The sequence below is a fragment of the Cryptomeria japonica genome, chromosome 2, assembly GCF_030272615.1.
Source record: "Cryptomeria japonica chromosome 2, Sugi_1.0, whole genome shotgun sequence".
NCBI classification, from domain to species: Eukaryota; Viridiplantae; Streptophyta; class Pinopsida; order Cupressales; family Cupressaceae; genus Cryptomeria; species Cryptomeria japonica.
Window position 1 is genome coordinate 155,009,293 of NC_081406.1, and position 22,839 is coordinate 155,032,131.

Sequence of the window (22,839 nt, forward strand, 5' to 3'; positions counted from 1 at the left end):
ATTGCAAGATTTTTGACACAAATGTTGTACATAGAAATCAAGCTTCCACTCAAGCTCTTATTTTGTACAAGGAAGGCCTAGAAAGAAAAAAATTGAGCACATTCAATAGTTATATAATCAAAAATATGGGGACTTTCTTTTCAGTATAAATCAAGCAAATCCATGAACTTGCTAAAGGGATGATGTATTGGATACAAATGAGAGGTCATCTCTCCTGCAAATATGTAAATCTGTTTTTTAAAGTAATACAAGGAAGCTGCCCCCTATGGTAGTACTTACCAAAAAAGCACCATTAAAAGAAAAAAAAATTGAAAGCATCAAATAAAATCTAACAGGTCTCCCCAAAGAGGTTCGTACTCAACCAAGAAGACAACCTATTATGTCTTGTCACCAATAGATTCAAATGACCAATGAAAGGTAAGTTGTGATGGCTAGATACTATAAAACCACAAAATTAGAAGCAAGGAGTATTGCCTTTCTTTCAGTTATCTCATTAATCAAGATTATGTTATTTTAAAGGTATGACAAAATAAAATAAAGCACTTCTGTTGAGCAATATAGATGGGTTTTCCTTCTATAATTTTCTCTTTAAAGTGGATCACAACACTGGTTGAAAGGAAACATAATCATATAAATAATGATTTTTGTTTAATAAAGAGTAAATTTCAACAAGCGTGCGATTAATAAAGAGGTCAAAACCATGGGTACTCACATACAAAACTCTATCAAGTGCACATTTATCTCCCCTTGCAGAGTATGATATTACGACATTACATTATATCCAAAAGCCAATTGTGAAGGCCATTTTGTATAATCCTTACAGAAAATAGGAATAATAAATTTTAAATTTGAGATGCATGGTTGTTTTACCCGACATTGGTCTTGTCAGTTTGTGGTTATGTCATGGCAGAATATTAACATGCTGACTTATAGGCAAGCTGATGAAAATCCAGAGAGAAACAAAGAGAAGGCAATTTGACCAAGGAGTGCAAGTGTTGGCTGCATCAAAGATGAAAGACAGTTAGCATTTATACCTGTCAATGCTAAAAGAAAAATTCATTGTGGAGTATACATGACAAGAGGGTGTGCATGGATAAACGTCAGGAAAGGGAAAAATAAAGAATCCACATACAATGCAGCCTGCTAGATATCATTAAATAAACTTGCAAACATGGCAGGCAAGTAGAGGCTATCAAAACCATTAAAGATTTTAATGCCGCTGGCAGTTGCAAAACATAATTATTTCATTTGTTTCCAATGACAGCAAAGCATTGATATTTTAACCCATTTGACAAAATGAATTCACTTGCTACCAAAATAATCCCAAATATTAAGCTCTAAACAATTAATTCTGTCACTTGAAAATTCCCTCAACGCATCCAAAATGAGCACACTACGCCAAAAAAAACAGGAAAACCTTATCTTTATTAATCATCGATAGCAGCTGGCCCTAAAGAAACAAAAGAAATGAAACAACTTTACTGAATACGAATATGTTGCCAAAACGTTTTAAAGACCAGAAATTATGTTACTTATTAAACCATGAGGTGGCATACCATGACAATCATCCCGACCTCATCCAAATATTTGTTCTTTATACTCTTTTCCAAGAGCATTTATGAGAATTTTGGCCTCATCTATTAAGGAAAAAAGAGCATATATCCATAAATATAAATACAAAAAATTACCATAACTCTACCTTGCACACAAATTTTTTTATTTAACCACTAGATTAAATGCATGTCCCTAATGCCTTTCTGCCTAACTAGCTGTTATTTTAAGAAGAGTTTTCCTTCCGAATATTTTGCAGTCTGCCAGAGTTTCCAATTCATCTTATATACTCGTGAATTATAGGCCAGCAAAAGCAAATATTTATTAAATCTGGTGAAAGAAGCCAACCCCCATGGATATTTAAGCTTGAAACAAATAGAAAAGGTAAATTGTTGCCACTTAAGGGACCTCAAAAAGAGGGAAATGAAAGAAATTAATAGAACGAGAAAGTGTATCCAGCTTATGAAGAAAAAGGAAAGGCAACGGAAGTATGTTCTAAATTCTAATGCCAGGCCAATGACAACTAGATGAAATCAAATCAGAATTGAAGATCTCATCTATATTTGCTCTAAGGAAAGTTTTGGAAAATAGAATTTTCGTAGACAAATTTATTGAAATTCTGAACAGAATGCTGTCAAAGACATTATCCAGGGTCAACTGCAATCAGAGGATGAAAGCCAAAGTGTGCAGCTGTCATTGATACATGCAAATGTGAGGGAGGCTGTTGGTCATGCCAATAAAGCAATTTTTAAAATGAATTTGTTTCAGGATAAACCATACATATCAAAATTAAGCCAATAACTCAACAACACAATGCAAACAAATGAAATAGCAGTTGTATCATAAAATATCCAAGAAGACAAGAATACATGATGATTAGGTAGTCTACCAACAAGCAAAACTTTGGCCAATATGTGGTAAGTATCAAGGAACAATCTGTGATCTCATAGACACATACCAACAGTGCAATAAACTGCACATACAGATGGATGTCGTAAAAATCACTGTGCCCTGCAAGAAAATAAAGAACATTCCAGCAAAGCGCAAAGCAACATAGCTAAAGATAATGAATCATGTGAATAATTCTAACAAAGCCTTGGGTGGACCTTGCTTTATGCTAGACCAACACACAGCTGCTGACAGAAACTGGTGTTGAGCTTTATTGAGACCATCAATAAACTCCAGTCCCTGCAACCCTTCATGAAGGAGCCATGCCAATCACCTAAACCCAACTTACCAACTATATGTTTAGAATAATTTATTTATTTTTTCCATCAGAAAAGCCATGCTTCCCAGACATATTCAAAGTAGGGTCAGAGCACTTCCTTCCCATCGTTCTCTGGTGCTAAGGTCTATGAAATTGTGAAACAGGCCATGAGAGCATTGTAATGAAACATCAAAAATGTCCATTCTAGATGTGTTCGATGGTCATCCAACACTCCAAACGACCAACCAGCTGTTAATAGGAGCACAGTTGCTGGAGAGCTTACACATCTCTAACTACAAGGAATGCCTATGGTGTAAATATGTTTTTATGTTTCCTTTTCAGGAAGGTTAGAGAAGATTTTCCCTATAATCAATCAACTTCGTAAGGACATACAAAATAAGAATGAAATTATCTTCAGCGAAATTCAAACCACTCTCTAAAACCAAAGAAGTTAAATCCCACATAAGGACAGTAGGCCACACCTTTGCAACTATATATTTAAAATGAGAATATATATCAACCCAAAAAACACCAATGCTTCTTTCAGCTGGAAGCTCTTAGCTTCACTATGTCTATCTGAGCAACCAGTTTGTAGGTGCAGAGTTCAAACATCCTTTTTAATTTTACCCAGAATTTGTAACCCAATTTGTATTTACTTTCTATGCTCATTCACGATGATTACTTTAGTGCCTTCACTAAATTTGTTACTAGAAGGGAATCCTTTGCAACTATATGTTTAAAATGAGAAAATACCGTCAGCCCAAAAACCACCAAGGCTTATTTCAGTTGGAAGCTCTTAGCTTCACTATGTCCAGCTGAGCAACCAGTTTGTAGTTTCAAAGTTCAAAACGTCCTTTCTAATTTTACCCAAATTTTGTAACCCCATTTGTATTTACTTTCTATACTCATTTAAAATAATTGCGTTGGTGCCTTCACCAAAGTGATCCCTACAAGGAAATCCTTTGCAACAAAATGTTTAAAATGAGAATATATTATCAGCCCAAAACAAACCAATGCTTCTTTCAGTTGGAAGCTCTTAGCTTCACTACATCCAGCTGAGCAACCAGTTTGTAGTTGCTAAGTTCAAACGTCCTTTTTAATTTTACCTAAATTTTGTAACCCCATTTGTATTTGCTTCCTATACTCATTCAAAATGATTGTTTGGTGCCTTCACTGAAGTGATTCCTAGAAGGGAACAACCAGTAATAGGTTGGAAAATGCAAAAGCAAAAAAAATAAAGCACACTATGCATTGCCACACAAAGTGCTTTGAGTTGCAAAATTGTGGTGTAACTCAATTGCCATGATAGACATAGTTTATTAATCATACCTTCCATGCAATTTGCAAAAGATTATTCCTGCTAGCAGCAAAAGAGAATTTCAAGAATCCCTCTGACAAACATGAGAAGGCCTGGTCCACCTATAAAAACAAAGTCAATGTCTACTAAAAGAGGATATGAACAAAAACACCACCTCTTTGAGGTCTTCAGATGCTAGTCCATATAATGGGACATCAAAGCAAAGGGAATGACATTTTCTATCTTTAGTAACTACTAACTGTACAAAGAAAGAAACTGAAATAAGCAATGGCTACAAAAATTGCATCATTGAAGAAAATGTGCTTCATTGATAATTACAATCTTCTTCAACTCAGAATGAATTGTATTTCTTCCACTGCAGTCCTAGTAGTAAATTGCAAAACTATATAGATTGTTATCCACTTTGAAACTGCTGTTCCCTTTTCCAGCAGTGTAATCTGTAAAAAGAAAATTTCATAAATATGCACAATTGCTCAGGATCTCCAAGGTACATTGGGCATCCTCAAGTAAGAACTTACAAAACTATTAGCACTCACGATATATATTAGTTTCAAAATTATCTAAAAACTCACCATGTTGACTTAGTAGGTTCACTGAGAGCAGGAGGTAGCGTTACTTGTACATGGTGATCCTGCATTGGAGAATCCAATCAGATGTGAGCAAGTAAATTCTTCATGGAAGAAATTAACAGATATGAATAGGACTATTGAATAGCAACAAAACTTACAAGCATATGTGCATGCACGTGTTTCTATCCTGATTCAATTATACCCAACCTCCATATCTTGTGAAGCTGTCCAACCTGGTTCATATGCTTCCAGAAATGCTAGTTTGGCCTTGTTAGGAAGATCATGAGGATGCACAAATGGCACTCCATGAGGCCAGCCAATTTCAGTGCGTACAACTCCACATGGGCTATCCAATGATGGTATGTGTTGCTCTTCACATTCTCTCAGACCGCAGAAACGTAACTTGATGCCTTTTCTATCAGCAATCTCCTGGACCCTTTCCTTTAGAACCCTTTGAGCCTCTAGGCGTAATCTCTTAGATGGAGCCAGGGGCTTGCTCCTAGAAGTTTGCTTTCTCCTCTTGAAAACAGCTTTAACTGACACTGCAACAGATAATTATGAATTAATAGCACTACTAGACTAGATAATACATCAAGTTCAACAAGATTGTCAAATGTTCAGGGATCAAATTCACACCATCAGAAGTAACTGGATAAGAAAAATTCATAAACCCCTGCCGACTCATGAGTTGATCCATGGGATGTGTCCTTTGCATGAAATCATGCACAGAAATGGGCTGTTGAAATGGAGCTCCAACACCATGCCCTGCTGATGTCATTGATGTGCAATGTAGAATACCAGAGGCTCGTGGCATGAGCTTAAAAGATAATGAGCACCTCCCATACATACTCCCTTGCAGGCTTCCAATGTCTGTTCTATGGAGTGCTGGATTTATGTAACCTGCTGTGGCTTGATAAAGAGCAAGCCCTGGGTAAACAATAATATCTTGTGGTCCAAGATCACCATCTACAAGAATCCAACGACTGTGAATGTCTCGAATTTGTAGACCTGGTTTATCAGATCGCACAAGAGTCAGAAAACTCTTATCAACATCTGGGTCATGGCCCCCAAAAATCGGTATTTGAGTCTGTTCCTGTGCTGCCATTGTTATTGTAGCATGATGCCCACTCTGGAAACCTGGTCTTCCATGACAACAAACTGACAAAACTGAACTTGATACTTCACCATTTTTTAAAGGCATATTGTCAAGAAGATCAGTGAAACAAAAGCTCCGAAGCTCAAGTGAACATCCAATTGCATCTAAAATATCACGAGCTGCTTTCCCAAGAAAAGAAAAGAGATCCGGTAAGCCAGCTGGGGGCAATTCTGCACCACAACTCAGTTCTATTGGAGTTTGACCAGGTCTGTAATCAAATGTTTCCTGCCAAATCTGTGGATCTGTAAAATAACCTGAAGTCTTGTTCCAGTCCTGTGCTTCCCCAGAATGAATCATCTCAGTTCCTTGGTAAGGTCTTTGATGGAAATACATTCGACCAGAATCTATGGCACATCTCAACATAACATCATCACCAACAGGTAGCTCAATAATTGCTGCATAATATCTTGTAAGGGACTGTGAAAGTGTGTTTACAGCAAGCTTGTATTTGTCAGAAGACAGTCCATCTGTAGCAACCAAGTCAATCAGCCTAACACGGCCTAAAGATGGCAAACCAGCCCCTGCCATGGCACCCATCAAAAGATTGTGCTAAACTCCCATTTCCAAGTTATTACCAACCATAGCTACTGCAGATCCAAAATGCCAAGTCAAACAACTCCCTACTAAATAAACTCTAGCTATCTTGAATTTGGAATAATCTTGAATGCTCATTTCTACCACATAACAATCTATAGCTTCCATTAATAAACAGCCATTGGGCATATTGCTGAAAAGACTGAACTGGTTGAACTTTAATTTTTTATGTCCTGTTTATGGCACCAGAGTCTTGTCCCATATACAAGTCAATAGCATCTAGAAGATTTACCTGAAATTTGATACAAAATTTATGTTAAATGGTTTAAACTATATATTTTCAACCTGTATCAGAACTAATATTGCAAAGTTACCTGATTCACACTCATTTTAAGGAAAAAACCATTTTTTTGAAGATGGCAATCTGCAAGACTACAATACTACATACTAAATTGTCTAATGCAACCTATTAACAGCTTGAACAATTATTTGAATCTTGATGCAATGCTCTAAGCTCTAAACAGAAAGTCTTCTTTCTCTCTTACATGCCACAAACACAGCAAGATACAAATGGTCTTTCCTGTCTTACAAATCCAAATAATCAAAAGGAAAAATAAATAGACAATTTTCCTTCTCCTTATGCACTCTTTCATCTTGATGATGGTTCATAGAGTGTGATACGAAATGTTCATGCAAAAACTCCATAATCAAATCCAGAAACAGCTGATTGTCAACATAATGGATTGTGGAAATCCAATGTTATTAATTAAATTACATGTAAGCAAATAACTTAAAATGTGGTTAATGAGACTGGTGAACTCAATCAAAAATGACATCCAAAATGTGAAGGTCCCTTTGGAGTTAAAAGCTTAAAAGGATGGAACTTGGTATGCATCCCAAAAATACCCACGCATAGCTGCTACTCTGGTTCTTGTTGCAAGGAATATAGTAACTTTCCATAAAAGTGACACCTAATTAATGAGGTAGCTTTCAAAGCTTGTTAACAAAGAGGGCAAAATTTCAACCGTTTGAAATATCACTACGATGCAACAATTATTGTTTAGCCTTAAGAAAGTAATCTAGTTTGGATTATAAAGCCTTGCATAAAATCTAGATCTTCAAAATAATTACTCTGTAGTAAATTTCAAGCTTACATAATAAAATTCTACACAACTGCTAATTAAATGTTAAAAAAATCCGAACATACAAGGGTCAAGTAGTACACCATGAAAACAAGTAAATACAAAACATTTGAAGGTTACATCAAAAGATATAGCCTAAAATATGATAAAGAAGTCATCATAACCAGTGCCCATGCTGATTTCACCTACAATAATTATTTGTTCAAACTTCAAATTCATAATTCCTGATAGAATGAGCTTCACGTTAAGAATAATCTGTTACTCTGACAATAATGAAGCAATATGAATGGAAGCTACATTTTGCAATAACATTGAATTAAGATATGGATTGATTCTTTAACAATGTTTAGTTCAATAAAGGATTGTGTAATGTATGTTACATTAAACTGACATGGCCCTTCTGTTCTGGCAAATTGCTTGAAGCCTATTAGCAATCCATTTACATGACCTTAATACAGCATTGTAAAAGTATAAATGAAATTCAATTACCCAGATTTAGAATGGAAAAAACACAGCAAAATCTTGGGAACTTAAAAACAGAGTACTATTTGTGAAAACCAAACAATAAGCTAATTTTGTGATTTCATGTCAAACATAGTGCATATAAATAAATATAGACATTATACATTATAAAAATGCTAATTATAAAAAAGTAAAAACAGCAGACAATTTTTCAAAATATCATTTTACTTTTAGCTAAAAGGGTTTATCTAAAAAAACCCGGCTGGCCCTAAAATAGTAGTTCATTCTGTCATGGAGCATTGCATACTAATTTAAAGGCAGCCCTGTGTTTTTCTATTTTTATCCTCACTGAAGTATAAAAAGGAAATCCCTTATTGTGATTTGAAATTTTAACTTCTACGAGAAATTTATTCAAAGTAAAACTTGATGAGAATTTAAATACCTAACTCTGGACCAAAATTGTTCCATCCCTTAGGGTAATCTATCCACCTTTCTGCCTACAAGCGGCAAGAACGTCCAACTATGACCAGTTCCATCCCTTAGGGTGGTCTACAGCCACTCAGAGAAACGGTAATTGCCCAGACTCGCCCAAACTCGGCGAGTCCGGGTCCAAGTCATGCCCCCCGAGTCTACCAAGCTCAGACTTAGACTCAGCCGAGTCCAAGGGGTAAACTCACTAGACTCGCCGAGTTGGCGAGTTTGGCATAAAATCGACAAACTCGGCGAGTCTCGTGCCTGGAACTCGGCCGCCGGCTGGGCTTAAAAAAAGGCAAAAAAAAAACATGGCATGGTGGCACGGAGAGCGGCTATGGCTGCCGAATCATCCAGGACCTACCTTAGATGCCTTCGTAGGGGGGCCGGGGCCAGAGGGTGCACGCTCCTCTGAGCCATAGGCTTGTAGTTGTATTTACCTTTGGTATTTGTATCGAACATTTGATGATCATATGATGACATGGATTTTTTATTCCATGAGTTTTGTAATAGTGTATACATTTGACAATATTTATATATCTATGTTTGTTATTTCCTTCAGCTACAATTTGCGTTTATGCTTATGTGATTGATGTATACTTGTGTATGTAATCAAATGAGCCAAGTTTGATGATATTATTGTGTCTTTAAGGTGTATTCAATAAAGGGTGCATGAAACAAGTTTTAAATCTTTAAAAATCTCTAAATTTCTTGAGTTTTCACTTTCCTGAGTCCAGCCGAGTCTAACTCCGAGTCGGCCTTGCCGAGTCCGAGTCCTGTTTCTTTGGGTCTACTTACTTCGGGGGAGCTGGTAAACCACATCTCCCTAGCTTATTTCCTCCAACTTTACATTTGATTGATTATGGGATAAATATATGTATATATGTGGAAATATAATATTAAGTATTAATCTTATTATAGTCAATGTTATTGTGATTTGACGAGAAATTTATTCAAAGTAAAACTTGATGACAATTTAAATACCTAACCCTGAACCAAAAATTGGTCCATCCCTTGGGGTAATCTATTCGCCTTTCTGCCTACAAGCACCAGGAGTGTCCAACTATGACCAGTTCCATCCCTTGGGGTGGTATACTTAGTTTAGGGGAGCCGGTAAACCGCATCTCCCTAGCTTATTTCCTCCAACTTTACATTTGATTGATTATGGGATAAATATATGTATATAAGTGGAAATATAATATTAAGTATTAATCTTATTATAGTCAATATCTATGAATACATATAGGAAGAATGATTGCATAAGATACATAGACTTCATACCAATCACTGGTGTAATGCACAATGGCTGTATGCCTGAATCTGATTCACTTACATCAGTTCTGTCCTTGATCACTGCCCTTTCCATTCCCCTCCTCTTGTCTTATATATATTCTCAAGAAAGGACGAATAGCCATGTCTTTTGCCAAGTATACTTCTTCCCAAGAGAGGCAACTCTTGTAAACCATCCGTCACCTTTTCATTAATAAATCACACTTTGTTTATGTGTTTAAGATAACAGCCGATACCTTCTGACTTGCCATTTACTTGATTCCTTTGCAATAATCAGTGATTCTCTTACTGCGTGAATCATGAGGGATTAGTGCCTATCTGTTGAGGCTTTAAAAATGATTATGTTTACTGATTGGTTAGGACTGGAGATTGTCGATCGATGGAAAGAATATAGTGAATGCTTAAGTTCTTATCTGCCAACCTCCAGCCTTACAAAATAGTGAAGTCTTATTGATAAGACGATTTTCTGAATATATATATCTGAATCCATCCAAATGACTGCGTGAAAGCTGTTATTAAGGTGGGGGCATGACATTTATTCTCATTTCTGCTCTTTTACAAACTCAGTCGCTGCCTTTTTCTGACTTTACTCAGATCTCAGATTCGTTGCTTGTTATTCTTACCTCTGCTTCATTTATTAATTTACTGATGCTCAGATCTCTGATTTTCCATTTATACTTCTCTCTGATCCCCCTTTCTCCTAGTTGGTTTTCATCTCCTCTTTATATCCCACAAGGTGTGGGAGTCACAACCCTTCAATTCACAAGGGGTGCGACTTTCCATTAAGGGCTGGTGATTATTTACCTTGGTCAGCCCTAAACATGGTCTTAATCTAGGTCGGCCCTCCTAAAGAAATATTATTATTTTTTCCTTGTTTTTAATTTGGACGTCTGGGTATATATATATATAATGCTGTGATCTGTATAAAACCTAGGCGTGGCATGACATTTCAGCAGAAACTGTCACTCAAAGTCAGTGATATGCAAAAAGAATAATCCTATAACTGAATTCATAACTGCAGTTCTTGCCAAACATGCAGTTCAAACAGGTTTCATCCTAGAGAAAATGATAGTATTTGCACCCTTCAACGAAGAGAACTGTTATGATTCTTGAAGCTAAACAGTAGCAAACTAGATAGTCTATACCTTATGTGTCCATTTAGAATATTCTGGGTGTCTGGGATCTGTGTGTAGGATCACTATGAATGTTTACAGTCATTTATTTTTTGTCCATGTTAGTTGAGTTACTTTTTGTAAAGAATTTGAACATCTCATAAGCAAAAGATTATAGAGGCAAAGTATGGTACTAACTATAAATAGGCTCTTGGTGATGGAATAGGCTATGTTTTGGGGATAGGCTATAATAGAATAGACAATGTCTTGGTCAAGCCTCCAGAGTATTGATTGTAATGTGCTTTGATGTAGCTTGTTTTCATCTAGCACCTATACCATGTCACAAAAGTTCAGCACCTATACCTTGTCACAAAAGTTTAGCACCTATGTATCACGTGGAAATGGTACTGTAGTAGAGCTACAATTCTGCTTCTTTTCCATTTTTCTAAAAAATATATCATTTCCCGAAATATTAATTTTTCTAGTCTTAAACAGAAGTTAAAAAACATTATTGGTGAGCATTCAAGATTTTGGACATTTTATTTCCATGTATTGGATTCATATTGTACTTCCTCTGACACAGGGTTTTTCACTACAGTTTGGACCTTAATAATGTACATTAAACTTCCAATAATCAATAATAGCACGTCTCTTCATTCATATATCAAGTTAAAAAATCTCTAGCAGCACAATTTTTTTCCTCATTGTACTACATCTATCCTCTATCACTTCCTCTTTGATCAAATTGACCCAAGAGACAAAAAAAGTTGACTTTCAGCAGAGTTTAAAAGTCACCTTGTACCAGAAACATGTTGCATAATTTATTATGATCTGAAGACCATGTAAGTTCGTCAAAATTGTCCCTTGATTAATTGAACTTGGCCAAGGATCTCAAGACTCGAGTCTCAGTCTGGCATAAGAATGAAGAGACTATTGCAAATGTTTGACAGAAAGTTGTATCATCTCTTTGTGAGAATCAATTTAGAGAACACAATGCTATTCAAATATGACCATACAATACTTACCTTACATATCCAAAAACACCTTATAACATGTGAAGAAACAAATCTGCAAAGAGCATCACCTGAAACTGACAAAACCCACCACTTTTATTCATATAGAAGAATTATTATGGATTTGGCAATTGCATTTTTCTGTGTTAACAACAGAAGTAGAATACAAAAAGAAAAAAATAAAAGATTTGAACAACCGTTTGCTGTTGGCCACCAGATACATCATTTCTACTGTGTATAAGTAAAAACTTTAGTTTCTTATATAGATATGCTTATTGCAAGAAATCAATTACAGGGGATATTTATCAACATCTGAACGTACAATATGCAACCAAAATCAACAGTCATTTCCTCTCCGAAATAATGATATGGTACGAACTTGTAACATGTTGTCTTCTTACGCCAAAACTCCGATGGCTCGCTCTGCGCTTGACTTGCTTCTTCCATGCTCCAAACCATGCAGGACTCGCATGGGACTTCGCCTGCTATGTGACCTCCTCAAGGGTTTGACGGCAAGTGTATCCCTAGGGCATGTTCTAATTTGTGCATCATGGCTGATATAAGAAGGTGTTTGTTGTGTGAGGAGCCCGCTGCTCCATGGCACCCACACCCTTCTGCAATCTCGGAACCCTTTCGAGCAAATCCATGCCCTTCCATTGCCAAGACCTTCAAGGGTGTCCACAAATTTAAAGGAATCTTTGCGCTCAGGTTTTTCAATACACGGCAAGGGCTTCAAGGTTTTTTCTAATACTATGGCCTCTGCAAATTTCGGCGATGCCACACAATCATGCCCTCTTCTTCCTTTTCATCCTTCCTCCACAACCCCTGAGGTTTGTCTGGATTGTTTCGCCATGGATCGAGAGGCTTCTTTGGCAGATCACACCCTAATCTATCGATTCACAAAGGTCTGGCCAAAATTATGCAATCTGCATTCATGGGTTTCTTAGAAATGGAAAGATTATATGGAGGGGTCCTGGAATTTTGATTCTCAGGTGGATAAGGAGGTCGTGTTGGAAAATGGTCCCTGGACCTTTCACCTGTATATTAAACCATGGTTTCCCACCTTCGATCCGCATACATAAATCTTCACTTCTTATTTTTGGGTAAGGTTACCATATCTCCTTTTAGAATTCTGGGAACTTGACTGCCTGAGGGCCATTGGGAATGGCTTAGGAAGGTATCACTACACTTCCAAGGAACTATAGATTATCAGAATTCAACCCATGTGTGAATTTGTGTTGAGATAGACTTATCTAATGGCCTCCCTGCAGAGATACTGCTAAAGGTAGATAACAGAATCTGGGGGCAATTTTGACTACTCGGCGAGTAGCTAAAAACTTCACGGCAAGTTTTTACGACTTTTACTCGCCATAAAAATTCGCTGAGTTTTTGGCGAGTTCTTCACGAAAACTCGGCGAGTTTCTATAAAGAACTCGGCTGCATTAAAAAAAGAGGCCCAAACATGTCCAAAAATTATCTCTCTTTTTTTTCAAGTCAGTCTCATTCTCTTCATCAGAATATATACATGAAATATAACATTTAAGTATAAGAAAGGAAAAAGACATATTGAACTTATACTTTAAGTTATATTTCATGTAACATTTAAGTATAAGAAAGGAAAAAGACATATTGAACTTATACTTTTAAGCTATATTTCATGTATATATTTCGCAGGATGTTTGAGAGTGGTTTCAGATCTGTAAGAGTTATAATGCAAATTCTAGGTTTTAGAAGATCTTTTAAATTTTCAGACAGTCAAATTTCAGTAATCAGTATGCTCCTGTCAACATTCTCTCGCTCTCTCGATCTCACTCACTTTATTTGCCCCGAATTTTAGACCTATCTATCTCCCTATCACTCTTCCTCTATCCCCCTCTCTACCACTCTCCATCTCACTCTCTCCTCTCTCCCCCAAGATATAGACCTATCTCTCTACCCCTCTCTTTCTCCTAACTATTTGCAACAGTTAGGAGAAGGGTTTGTATATTCCCAGACCTAAACCTGAATGTTCAAAAGAAAACTCAGAATTTAAAGTTAGGGTAAGGACAGCATATGCCCTGATCCTAAATGCTGCAACTATTTTATATTTATAAACAAGGTAATTTGAAAAATCAGGTTTTGGAAGTTAGCAATAGAGTTTCGTTTTTTTGCTAGTAAAAATGACCTAATCCTAACCAAAAATGCTGAAAACTTTAGGGTTTAGGGTAAGGGATTTTAATTAAAAACCATAGTGCTAACACCCAAACTCTGAAAATATTTCTGGGGTTATGATTGGGGTTTCTTTTACTTTTTTGCTAGCAAATACATCGTTACCCTAACCAGAAACTCACTTACCCTAATCCTTCATTTTTCTTTGGCTACAAACACACATTAACTTTCCTGCTGAAAAATTTTCAGGGTTTGGGGTTAGCAATAGAGTTTTTAGCTAGTAAATACACTCTAACCCTAACCTTAAATGCTAAAGAAATTTCATTTGTGTAGGATTAAGGTTATGGCATATGTTCTAGCGAAAAAGCCCTAACACTAACCCCTAAACCCTGAAAAGAGTTAGGGTTAGAATTTTTCATTTCTTTCAAGGTTTAAGATTAGTCATTTTATCTAAAACCCCTAATGTAAACCCCAAACTCAGAAAAAAAAATTAGATATGGGATTATGGTTAAGAATTTTTTGCTAGCAAATACACCCTAATCTAACCAAAAACACACTACCCTGAACACTAATTTTTTTAGGATTTAGGGTTATGGTTAGAGTTCTTTGACTACCAAATTCACCCTAACCCTCTCGCTGAATTCAGGGTTTGGAGTCAGCATCAGGGTTTTCTTGCAAGCAAAAATGCTATAACCCTAACCTTAAATACTAAAGAAATTGTCATTATGTAGGATTAAGGTTAGGGCGTATTTGCTAGCAAGAAATACTATGACTAACCCTAAAACCTAAAAAAGGGTTACGGTCAGTTTTTTTTCAAGGTTTAGGGTTATGGTTAGAACATACTTACTAACACAAACAAATGCTGATATTTAGTAGTTATGACACTATAAATGTTTAACTTCATTTTGTTGTCAAGTGCTAAATCCATTTGCAAGGAATGTGATAAACATAGCAGCAAAAACCATAGTGCATTGAACATGGCAATCAACAAGATTACCCTCTCATAACCTAGAAAATTTTGACCCAGAGGTATATTTGGTGATATAGGATTGGAATGATGAGGATACTACAGATGCTTCTACAATTATCTTCTCTTCTAAGTATACTTCTCTCTCTTTCTCTTCTCCCTTTCTTCTTTTGACAATCTATCATTCAGTTGTAAATATAATAAAAGAGAATCACAATATCATATATAAGTGATCGTGCTTCCATGCTCTAAACTGTTCCTTGTGAGAAAGCATGCCATTTGAGACACCCAGGACTTTTCTATACCATTTATTTTGGTGTCACTCTACTCTCCTGTACCACTTTGCTCTCACGTACATCTCTACATCCACATAGCATCACTCTTCCACAAACCTTCAAGTAAATAGGGAAGTGTGGTATATTGAAACAATTACTCTTCAATACCAACACCCTTCCACATACTTTAAAACATATAAAGAGGTGTGGTGTATAGGGCAATTTGGTATTGATGATATAGGTATATCAGAAAGCAAGAGCAATATGGTTACAGCAATAAGAGTTTCGAGTAAGAAAAAATAAAACCTTGAAACATATGAAAATCTAAATCTAAATTTTTGTGCAGATTTGGTCATCATGCTTTATGAGAGACTTTTCATGGACATATGGCATGTCAATCTTGGGTAGAGACAAGATAAAGTGCAATTTTTGGAGGCTTGTAGAGAGATAAGTTTGGAATCATAAGATTTCTTTCGGGAGTGATAACAGAAAAGCTAAACAATTGAAGCATACAAAAGCCTAAATCCATTTTTTTGTGCAAATTTGTTTGTGATATATTTGACTTTTCATGGACATATGGCATATCACTCATGGGTAGAGACGATGAAATGCATTTTTTACAAGCTTGTATGCAATGAAGGCATAGTCTACTTTAGATAGCATTTGCCACAACACCCAGGCATGGTGTCAACCATTTGATGCAGTTGACTTTGAAGGCATATTCAGAGGGTAAGGCTAAAAGGGCAAAGATTGTCACAGGAGTGGAATCATATTCTCCAAAAATAAAAATCGATCCTTTAATGAGTGCAAGCCAAACATAATGGGAAACATCAATGCCTTTTTTGCACCTTGCATTATAATGGGATCATAGCCCGCTTTCTAGAGTATGGAGTGGAGGAAGAATATGCATGAACAAGTTAAGAACATTAGAAATTTTCAGTATTATTCTATCTTATTGTTCATTGTTGCCAAGTCTCCATGCTGGCAAAGTATAGTAGATGTCATTGCATTTGCACATTTTGGGTTCAAAACCCCATTATATGAGGCTCTAAGGATTGATATACTAAAGGATGCATACAAGACATGAGCAATGGTGTTGAAGATCACAAAGAGTGGGAAAAGACTAGATGCATTGTCATGTCAAATGAATGGATAGATAGAAAGAATATGCTCTAATCAACTTCCTTGTCTCAAGCAATATTGGCACTTGCTGATGCTTTGTTTGAACTATTTGATGAGGTGATTAATAACTTAGGACAACAATATGTGGTCCAACTAGTTATAAACAATGTTGTTGCTTGTGCTGCTAACAGAAGACTATTTAAGGAGAAGTATCCTACTATGTTTTGGAACCAATGTGCACATAATCTTGATCTAACCTCAAAGGACATTTGTCAAGTTCATTTACAATCACACAAAGGACAAGTAACTTCTTCAGCCAAAGGTGGCAAGATTTGCCACCCACTCCTTCATTGCAAACTCTTTGCTAGCAATAGATGAACTTGAAATGAATGTTCATTCATTGCCAAACAAATGGATGGAAGAACTGTGGCAAACTACATTTTTCCAGCGAGCTTTTGGGATGAAGCAAAGTAAGTTGTTCAATTTTTGGCACCTCTACTTTATGTCTTTGGACTAATTGATAGGGATGAATCCCCAATGGGCTATTTGTATGAGACCATAGTTAGGGCAAAGGCAATCACAAGTAGGATGGCAAACAACAAGGACAAGTACATGCTAGTTGAGATTAGGAGATGGATTCCCTCCTCAATGTAGCTAGATACCATATGAATCTGTTGTTGTTCTATAGTGTCATGTTGCCTTTCTAGGACTAAAAGAATTAATAATATTATTTTAAATTGAACCCACTAATTTTATATTTTTGGGGCAACTTAATAATATTAATTTAATAAAATTAAAAAGTGTTACTAAACTCTTAATTCTAAAAAAGCATTTTTTCATATTTTTAAGGGAAATAAATCCAAGGACTCAATTTCAAAAGGAATAAAAAAGTGGCGGTTGGCTTCATTTCAACCTCTAAATTTCATTTGGCATTCTTCACTTTGTAATATTTGTTTCCAAATTCACAGCCAAGGAGATTGTTGTGACGTTTTCACACATTGCCCAATTGCAAATGGGGACCCCTACTTTTTTGCTTTCTGGAGTAGTTGTCTTAGTTCAGCCGCCTAGATTAGCAATAGTTTTGAAGCTTTTAACCTTTTACTTGAGAGAAGATGCAATGCGGTTTCCAGGTCGTGGCCAGGCATGAATTCCATGATGAACGTTCAAGGTAATTGATAATCCTCAAGCAAATCTGTATTTCAATGTACAATGATATAATGATAACTGATAGGTAAGGGATGTGTGAAAGTACGAAACTTGGAATATCAGTTGCTTCATGAGAGGGAGTCTGCCTCTCCATCCTTCCGTCCATCCACTTCCATCCTTCCCTAAACCCCATATCCTCCATCTCACATGCATATCCGTTACAACTTCCCTAGCCGCGACATCCTTCATGCCTCTCTCCTCACTTCTCCCTTCCTTCCATCTTTCCATCCTTCCTCCTTATCTCCCATCCTTCTTTCCATCTTCCTTTCCATCATCCCTTCATCCACCCTTCCATCCTTCCATCCATCCCATATCCTCCATTTCATATCCATATTCTTCACCTTCCACTTCCTTCCATCCTTCACAGCCTTCCTTATCACCCTCCAAAACCCAACACCTCCTTCACCCATCCTTCCCCACTACATCCCACCTTAGCCTTCCACTTAGCCCTTTATGCCACATCCGTCACTCCTTCCTTCACTCCTTCCTTGACCCTCACCCATCCTTCCTCGTGGCATCCCTTCGAGCTTCCATCCTCCTCACATCCTTCCTTCACCTTCATCTTTCACTCCACCTTTATCCTTCCTCCCTCCATCCTTACATCCTACATCTCTCATCCATCATCACCCCAACATCCCTTATGCCTCCCTTTCCACCTCACTTCCTACCATTCATATCCTCCACCTACCTTTCACATCCACACCCACTTACCTTCCTATCCTATCCTAACCCTTCACCTACCACTACCCTTCCATTTCCTACATCCTATCCTAAACTTTCACATCATAACCCTTTACCCTTACTTCACCTACCTAATCCCCATCTCATCCTTCACATCCTTTTACCTCCCTTCCTTCACTTTCCTACTTCCCAACTTCCATCCCATCCTAACCTATCCTTTCACCCCCGACATCCTTCATTCCTTTACTTCCCTTGGCCTAAACCTCCCCACCCACCTACCTATCCTCATCTCCTACCTTCACTCCCCAACATATCCTAAATTCCCTTTATCCCCATATACCCCCCATCTCACCTTCCATAACTCTCTCTCACCCTGGCACCTTCCCCATCCAACCTTCCTTAACTCTCTCTCACCCCGGCACCTTCCCCACCGACCTTCCTTACCTTTTATCTCCCACGGCACCTTCCTTTCACCCACATCCTTTACCACCCCCTTTCCCCTAGCACATCCTTACCTCACATCCCTTTCCAACTCCCCACTGCGGCACCTTCCTATCCTCCACATCCCTCTCTCCCTTCCCACCACGGCACCTGTTGTGACGTTTTCACACATCGCCCCATTGCAAATGGGGACCCATGTTTTTTGCTTTTTAGGGTTTGTTTTCTAGGTCTTTTAGGGTTTTGTTAGTTAGCCTTTGCATTTTGAGTGCTGTCGGGGAGATCAATAGGATAGCAGGTCCTGAAAATTTGGCTAAGTCTGAAAGTCCTGATCCTGAAATTTGGCTAAGTCTGAAAGTCCTGATCCTGAAATTTGGCTAAGACTGGAATGTCCTGAAAATTTGGCTAAGTCTGAAAGTCCTGATCCTGAAATTTGGCTAAGACTGGAATGTCCTGATCCTGAAATTTGGCTAAGTCTGGAATGTCCTGATCCTGAATTTGACTAAGTCTGGAAACTGAAAAACCTCAAAAAACTAGATTTTGCAATATAACTCCTGGAGGTCTGAAACCACTCTCAAACATCCTGAAAGTATATATGGAATATAACTTAAAGTATAAGAACTCTTATACTTAAATGTTATATTCCATAAAAATTATCCTGATAGAGAGTTCGAAAAGTCAAATTTCGCTCCTGTCCTTCACTGAGGATCCAGAGCGAATTTCGCTCTCGTCCCTCACCAAGGGACCAGAGCGAAAATACTTATTTGAGCCATTCCTGACCGTGTTTGGACGAAATGAGCATGATACAGCATCCAGACTTGATCAAAAACAATGAAATGATGAAGTTTTTGCCTAAAGGGTCAAATTCGCTCCTGTCCCCCACTGAAGGACCAGAGCGAAATTCTTCATAAGGTACGATCTGGGCAAAGATCAAGCAAGTTTTATGTTTCAAGGCAAGAAAGGAGGCGAGATGAACACGTTTAAGACAAATTGAAGATTATGAAACGCCAACAAGGGACCAAAATGCTTAAGTTCGCTCCTGTCCCTCAGGAAGGGACCAGAGCGATTTTTGTTTTAGATGATTTTCTTGCCCAATTTGAATGGATCCCAAGGCATGAATAAATGGAATGGAACATTGCGCATCCATTGAATATAATTTTTGAAGGATATGAAGTAAAGTGAAGCCTACAAGAGCAAGATCGCTCCTGTCCCTCTCCAAGGGACCAGGGCGATGTAATGAGTATATTGCTTCTTATTCAAGTTCAAGACATTCCAAGACGGAGAACAAGGTGGCAAGGACATCTCAAGACATTTCAATCAAGCACGAAGTTACAAAGGTCGCCAAGTTGAAGGTTTTGCATTAAAATATCCTAGTTCGCTCCTGTCCCTCAGGGAGGGACCAGAGCGATATTTCCATAAAGGCATAGATTTCAAAAGTTAAGCAAGTGTCAAGCAACCAAGGAAGATCAAGGGATCACGTTTTACCCGATGAAGACAATTGCAAGTTGAAGAAAGTAAAGGCAAGTCCAAAACCTTGAAATTCGCTCCTGTTCCTCAGGAAGGGACCAGAGCGATATTGATTATATTGGCCAAATCTCTCAAAAGTTACGTAAGGTCAAGGTTTTGCAAGGTCGTAAAGGGTCCAAGACATGATTAGAAGGTGATATACAAAGACTTCAAACGTTAAACAATCATCAAATTGAACAAAGAAGCAAAATCGCTCCTGTTCCTCTCCAAGGGACCAGGGCGATTTGTATGGGATTCTTCATTTTCCTTCAAATTCATGCCAAGTCAGGGTTTTTTTGGGGATCACACAAGGTATAAGGTGTCATTTGAAGATGATATGCAAGAGTTTTGAACGTCAAAATGTTATCAATCAAGCTAAGGAACTCATATCGCTCCTGTCCTTTGGACAAGGACCAAAGCGATTTTTATTAAAACACTTATGTTCCGTCAAAACCAAGACAAGGCAAAGATAGGCATGGTCAAGGACGTCCTTTGGAGGACAATGAACGAAGAAGTTAAAATCAAGAATGAAGAGTTGCAAGCTAGAAGACAAGGATCGCTCCTGTCCCTCTCCAAGGGACCAGGGCGATGATCCTCCAAACATTGAATTTGCCTTGTGAAAGTCAAGTAAGACAAGCGTGGAGTAAAGGAACAATGTTATTATTCACCTTATGATGGAGATTTGAGATCGAGAATGCAAGGATCAAGACCAAATTGATGGATCGCTCCTGTCCCTCAGTCAGGGACCAGGGCGATGAGGTACGTATCTTTCATCTTCAAAATTTGGCGTTCAAACAAGTTTTTTGAATTTATTTTAAATGCTAAATTTGATAGGTTTTGAAAATTTAATTAAGTGGCATTTAAAAATAACGCATAACATTTATTAATTAATTTTGCCTATTAAAAATCGAAAAAATTAATTATGAAGGCATAAAGTTAATTAATTATAAAACAAGTTGAGCGCTTGGTATTTTATTGTTTTATGAAGGTCGGCCTTTCTTATTTATTAAAAAATCGTTTATAATTGCTTTATTTTTACAAAAGTCGGCCTAAATAATGATGAGAGGTAAGCACTTATAAAGGAGGGTGGTGAAGATCATTATTTTCACATTGTTATTTTATCATCTCAAGTGCGATTTAAGGAAGACAAAGAGGTGCGAATTATATTCAAAAGGGGTGCGAACTTGAAAATTCTATTGGTACGAACTTGTCAAAGGCTTGAAGATCACGTCAAAAACTTGAAAGGTGGCGAAATTGCTATCTTGAGGAAAGATCACGTTGAAGGCCATCTAATTTCAATTTTGCCTAGGCGATTTTTTTCTAGAGTTAGCTCTCTATTGAGGTATGGCGATATGGATTTATTGTTTTGATTTTGAACGTTGATCGTCATAGCTTAAATTTTGAATTTTGAAATTTTGAATTCCAGTAGCCCGATCGTTTTTTAGGAAATAATAACTCAAGGATTTATTATGAAGTTTCCTAAAAAATAATCTAATCTATGTTATATATTGCAAAATCATGTTTCTAATTTTGAAATGTTGTGTAGGCATCAAATGGAGATCTCATCAAGGAAAATCAAGTCGGATCAAGGACGGTCTCCTCAAGGACGATCAAGCCAGGACAGAGGCGACCTCTTTCAATCCAGCGTTCCAAGGCAAGGTACATCATCATCCTGCACATCGAGGACACAGGGAGTTAGAACAAGGGCTCGTTGAAGAAGCAAATAGTTCCAGATGAATTAATTAAAGCAAGCTTCTCAACAACATCAAGTTGAATATCTACCAAGTTACAAGTGTCAAATGAGGTGGCGTCCTAGTCATCATTTCTCCAATCAGTGAGGTCCACCTCAGCATGTCCAAATTCAATGTACTTAACTCATGGAAGGTGGCACAAACTCCGATGTACCTACCCCGGCTATCCATTGGTCGATTTTTCTAGAAGGGACATGTGTCCAAGCAATACAATTTTATCATTGGTCAAGCATTAAAGGTTATGTAATGGTTGTAACAAACCCTAATTAGGGTTTTCATTGTTGAATCTTGGCCATTGATCTCAAATTGATCTAAGCCATCAAATTGTATTGTGGGCACTATATAAGCCCAGGCATTTCATTTGTAAAGGCTAATTAGCAATAAGTTAGAGATAGTATGTAAATAGTTAGAATAGTTAGAGAATAGTTGGAAGCAATTAGAGTAGAATAGGAGGACAAGGCAAGAAATTGTTGCCATTGATTGTAAACAAACTCCATTTTCATTGAAGTAATGGTGAAGTGTGTCGTTTCTTGCAATTTGCATGGTTTCTTGTTGAGTCTTCAATCCTAGATGGTAGATGATTAGATGAATGGAGGAAATGCGATTGATTAATGGTGGAATTCGTACATCCATACTACTAGCAGTTTGTTGATTGCAGACTTGCCTTGCGTAGTCAACTGGAATCATTCAGCCTAAGCTCAATTTCAATTTGTCGCTTCTTCATTGATATGCATCAACTTGATGGTGTCTATGCCTGTGGTGATGATTTGAACATCATAAAGCTTCCCTTAGAAGATTGCACTAGCCTTGTGTAGATGTTCCATTGATGTCAAAACAAGACCTAGTTGGAGTTTCATCAAAAATCAAATCATTGCTCCTACATTCTTAGTATTAGGATTAGATCCTCTCTTCCCCCCCCT

General features: G+C 37.3%; 1 protein-coding gene across 5 annotated transcripts in view; it reads right to left on the reverse strand.

Moving 5' to 3' along the window:
• Positions 1 to 610: 610 nt before the first annotated feature.
• LOC131070569 (uncharacterized) overlaps positions 611 to 22,839 on the reverse strand; it is a 30,216-nt gene continuing 7,987 nt past the window's right edge. Inside the window, exons 2-7 of one of the 5 annotated variants that reach the window (XM_058006146.2) lie at positions 5,282 to 6,627; positions 4,804 to 5,187; positions 4,649 to 4,707; positions 4,395 to 4,513; positions 4,088 to 4,177; positions 611 to 999 (exon numbers count right to left, since the gene is read on the reverse strand). In XM_058006146.2, the coding sequence (XP_057862129.1) occupies positions 4,838 to 5,187; positions 5,282 to 6,338 (1,407 nt within the window). In that variant the 5' untranslated portion in view covers positions 6,339 to 6,627 and the 3' untranslated portion in view covers positions 611 to 999; positions 4,088 to 4,177; positions 4,395 to 4,513; positions 4,649 to 4,707; positions 4,804 to 4,837. Of the gene's footprint in view, positions 1,000 to 4,087; positions 4,514 to 4,648; positions 4,708 to 4,803; positions 5,188 to 5,281; positions 6,628 to 22,839 lie in introns of all 5 variants that reach the window. The other 4 variants (XM_058006148.2, XM_058006147.2, XM_058006144.2 and 1 more) reach the window with 4 other exon arrangements.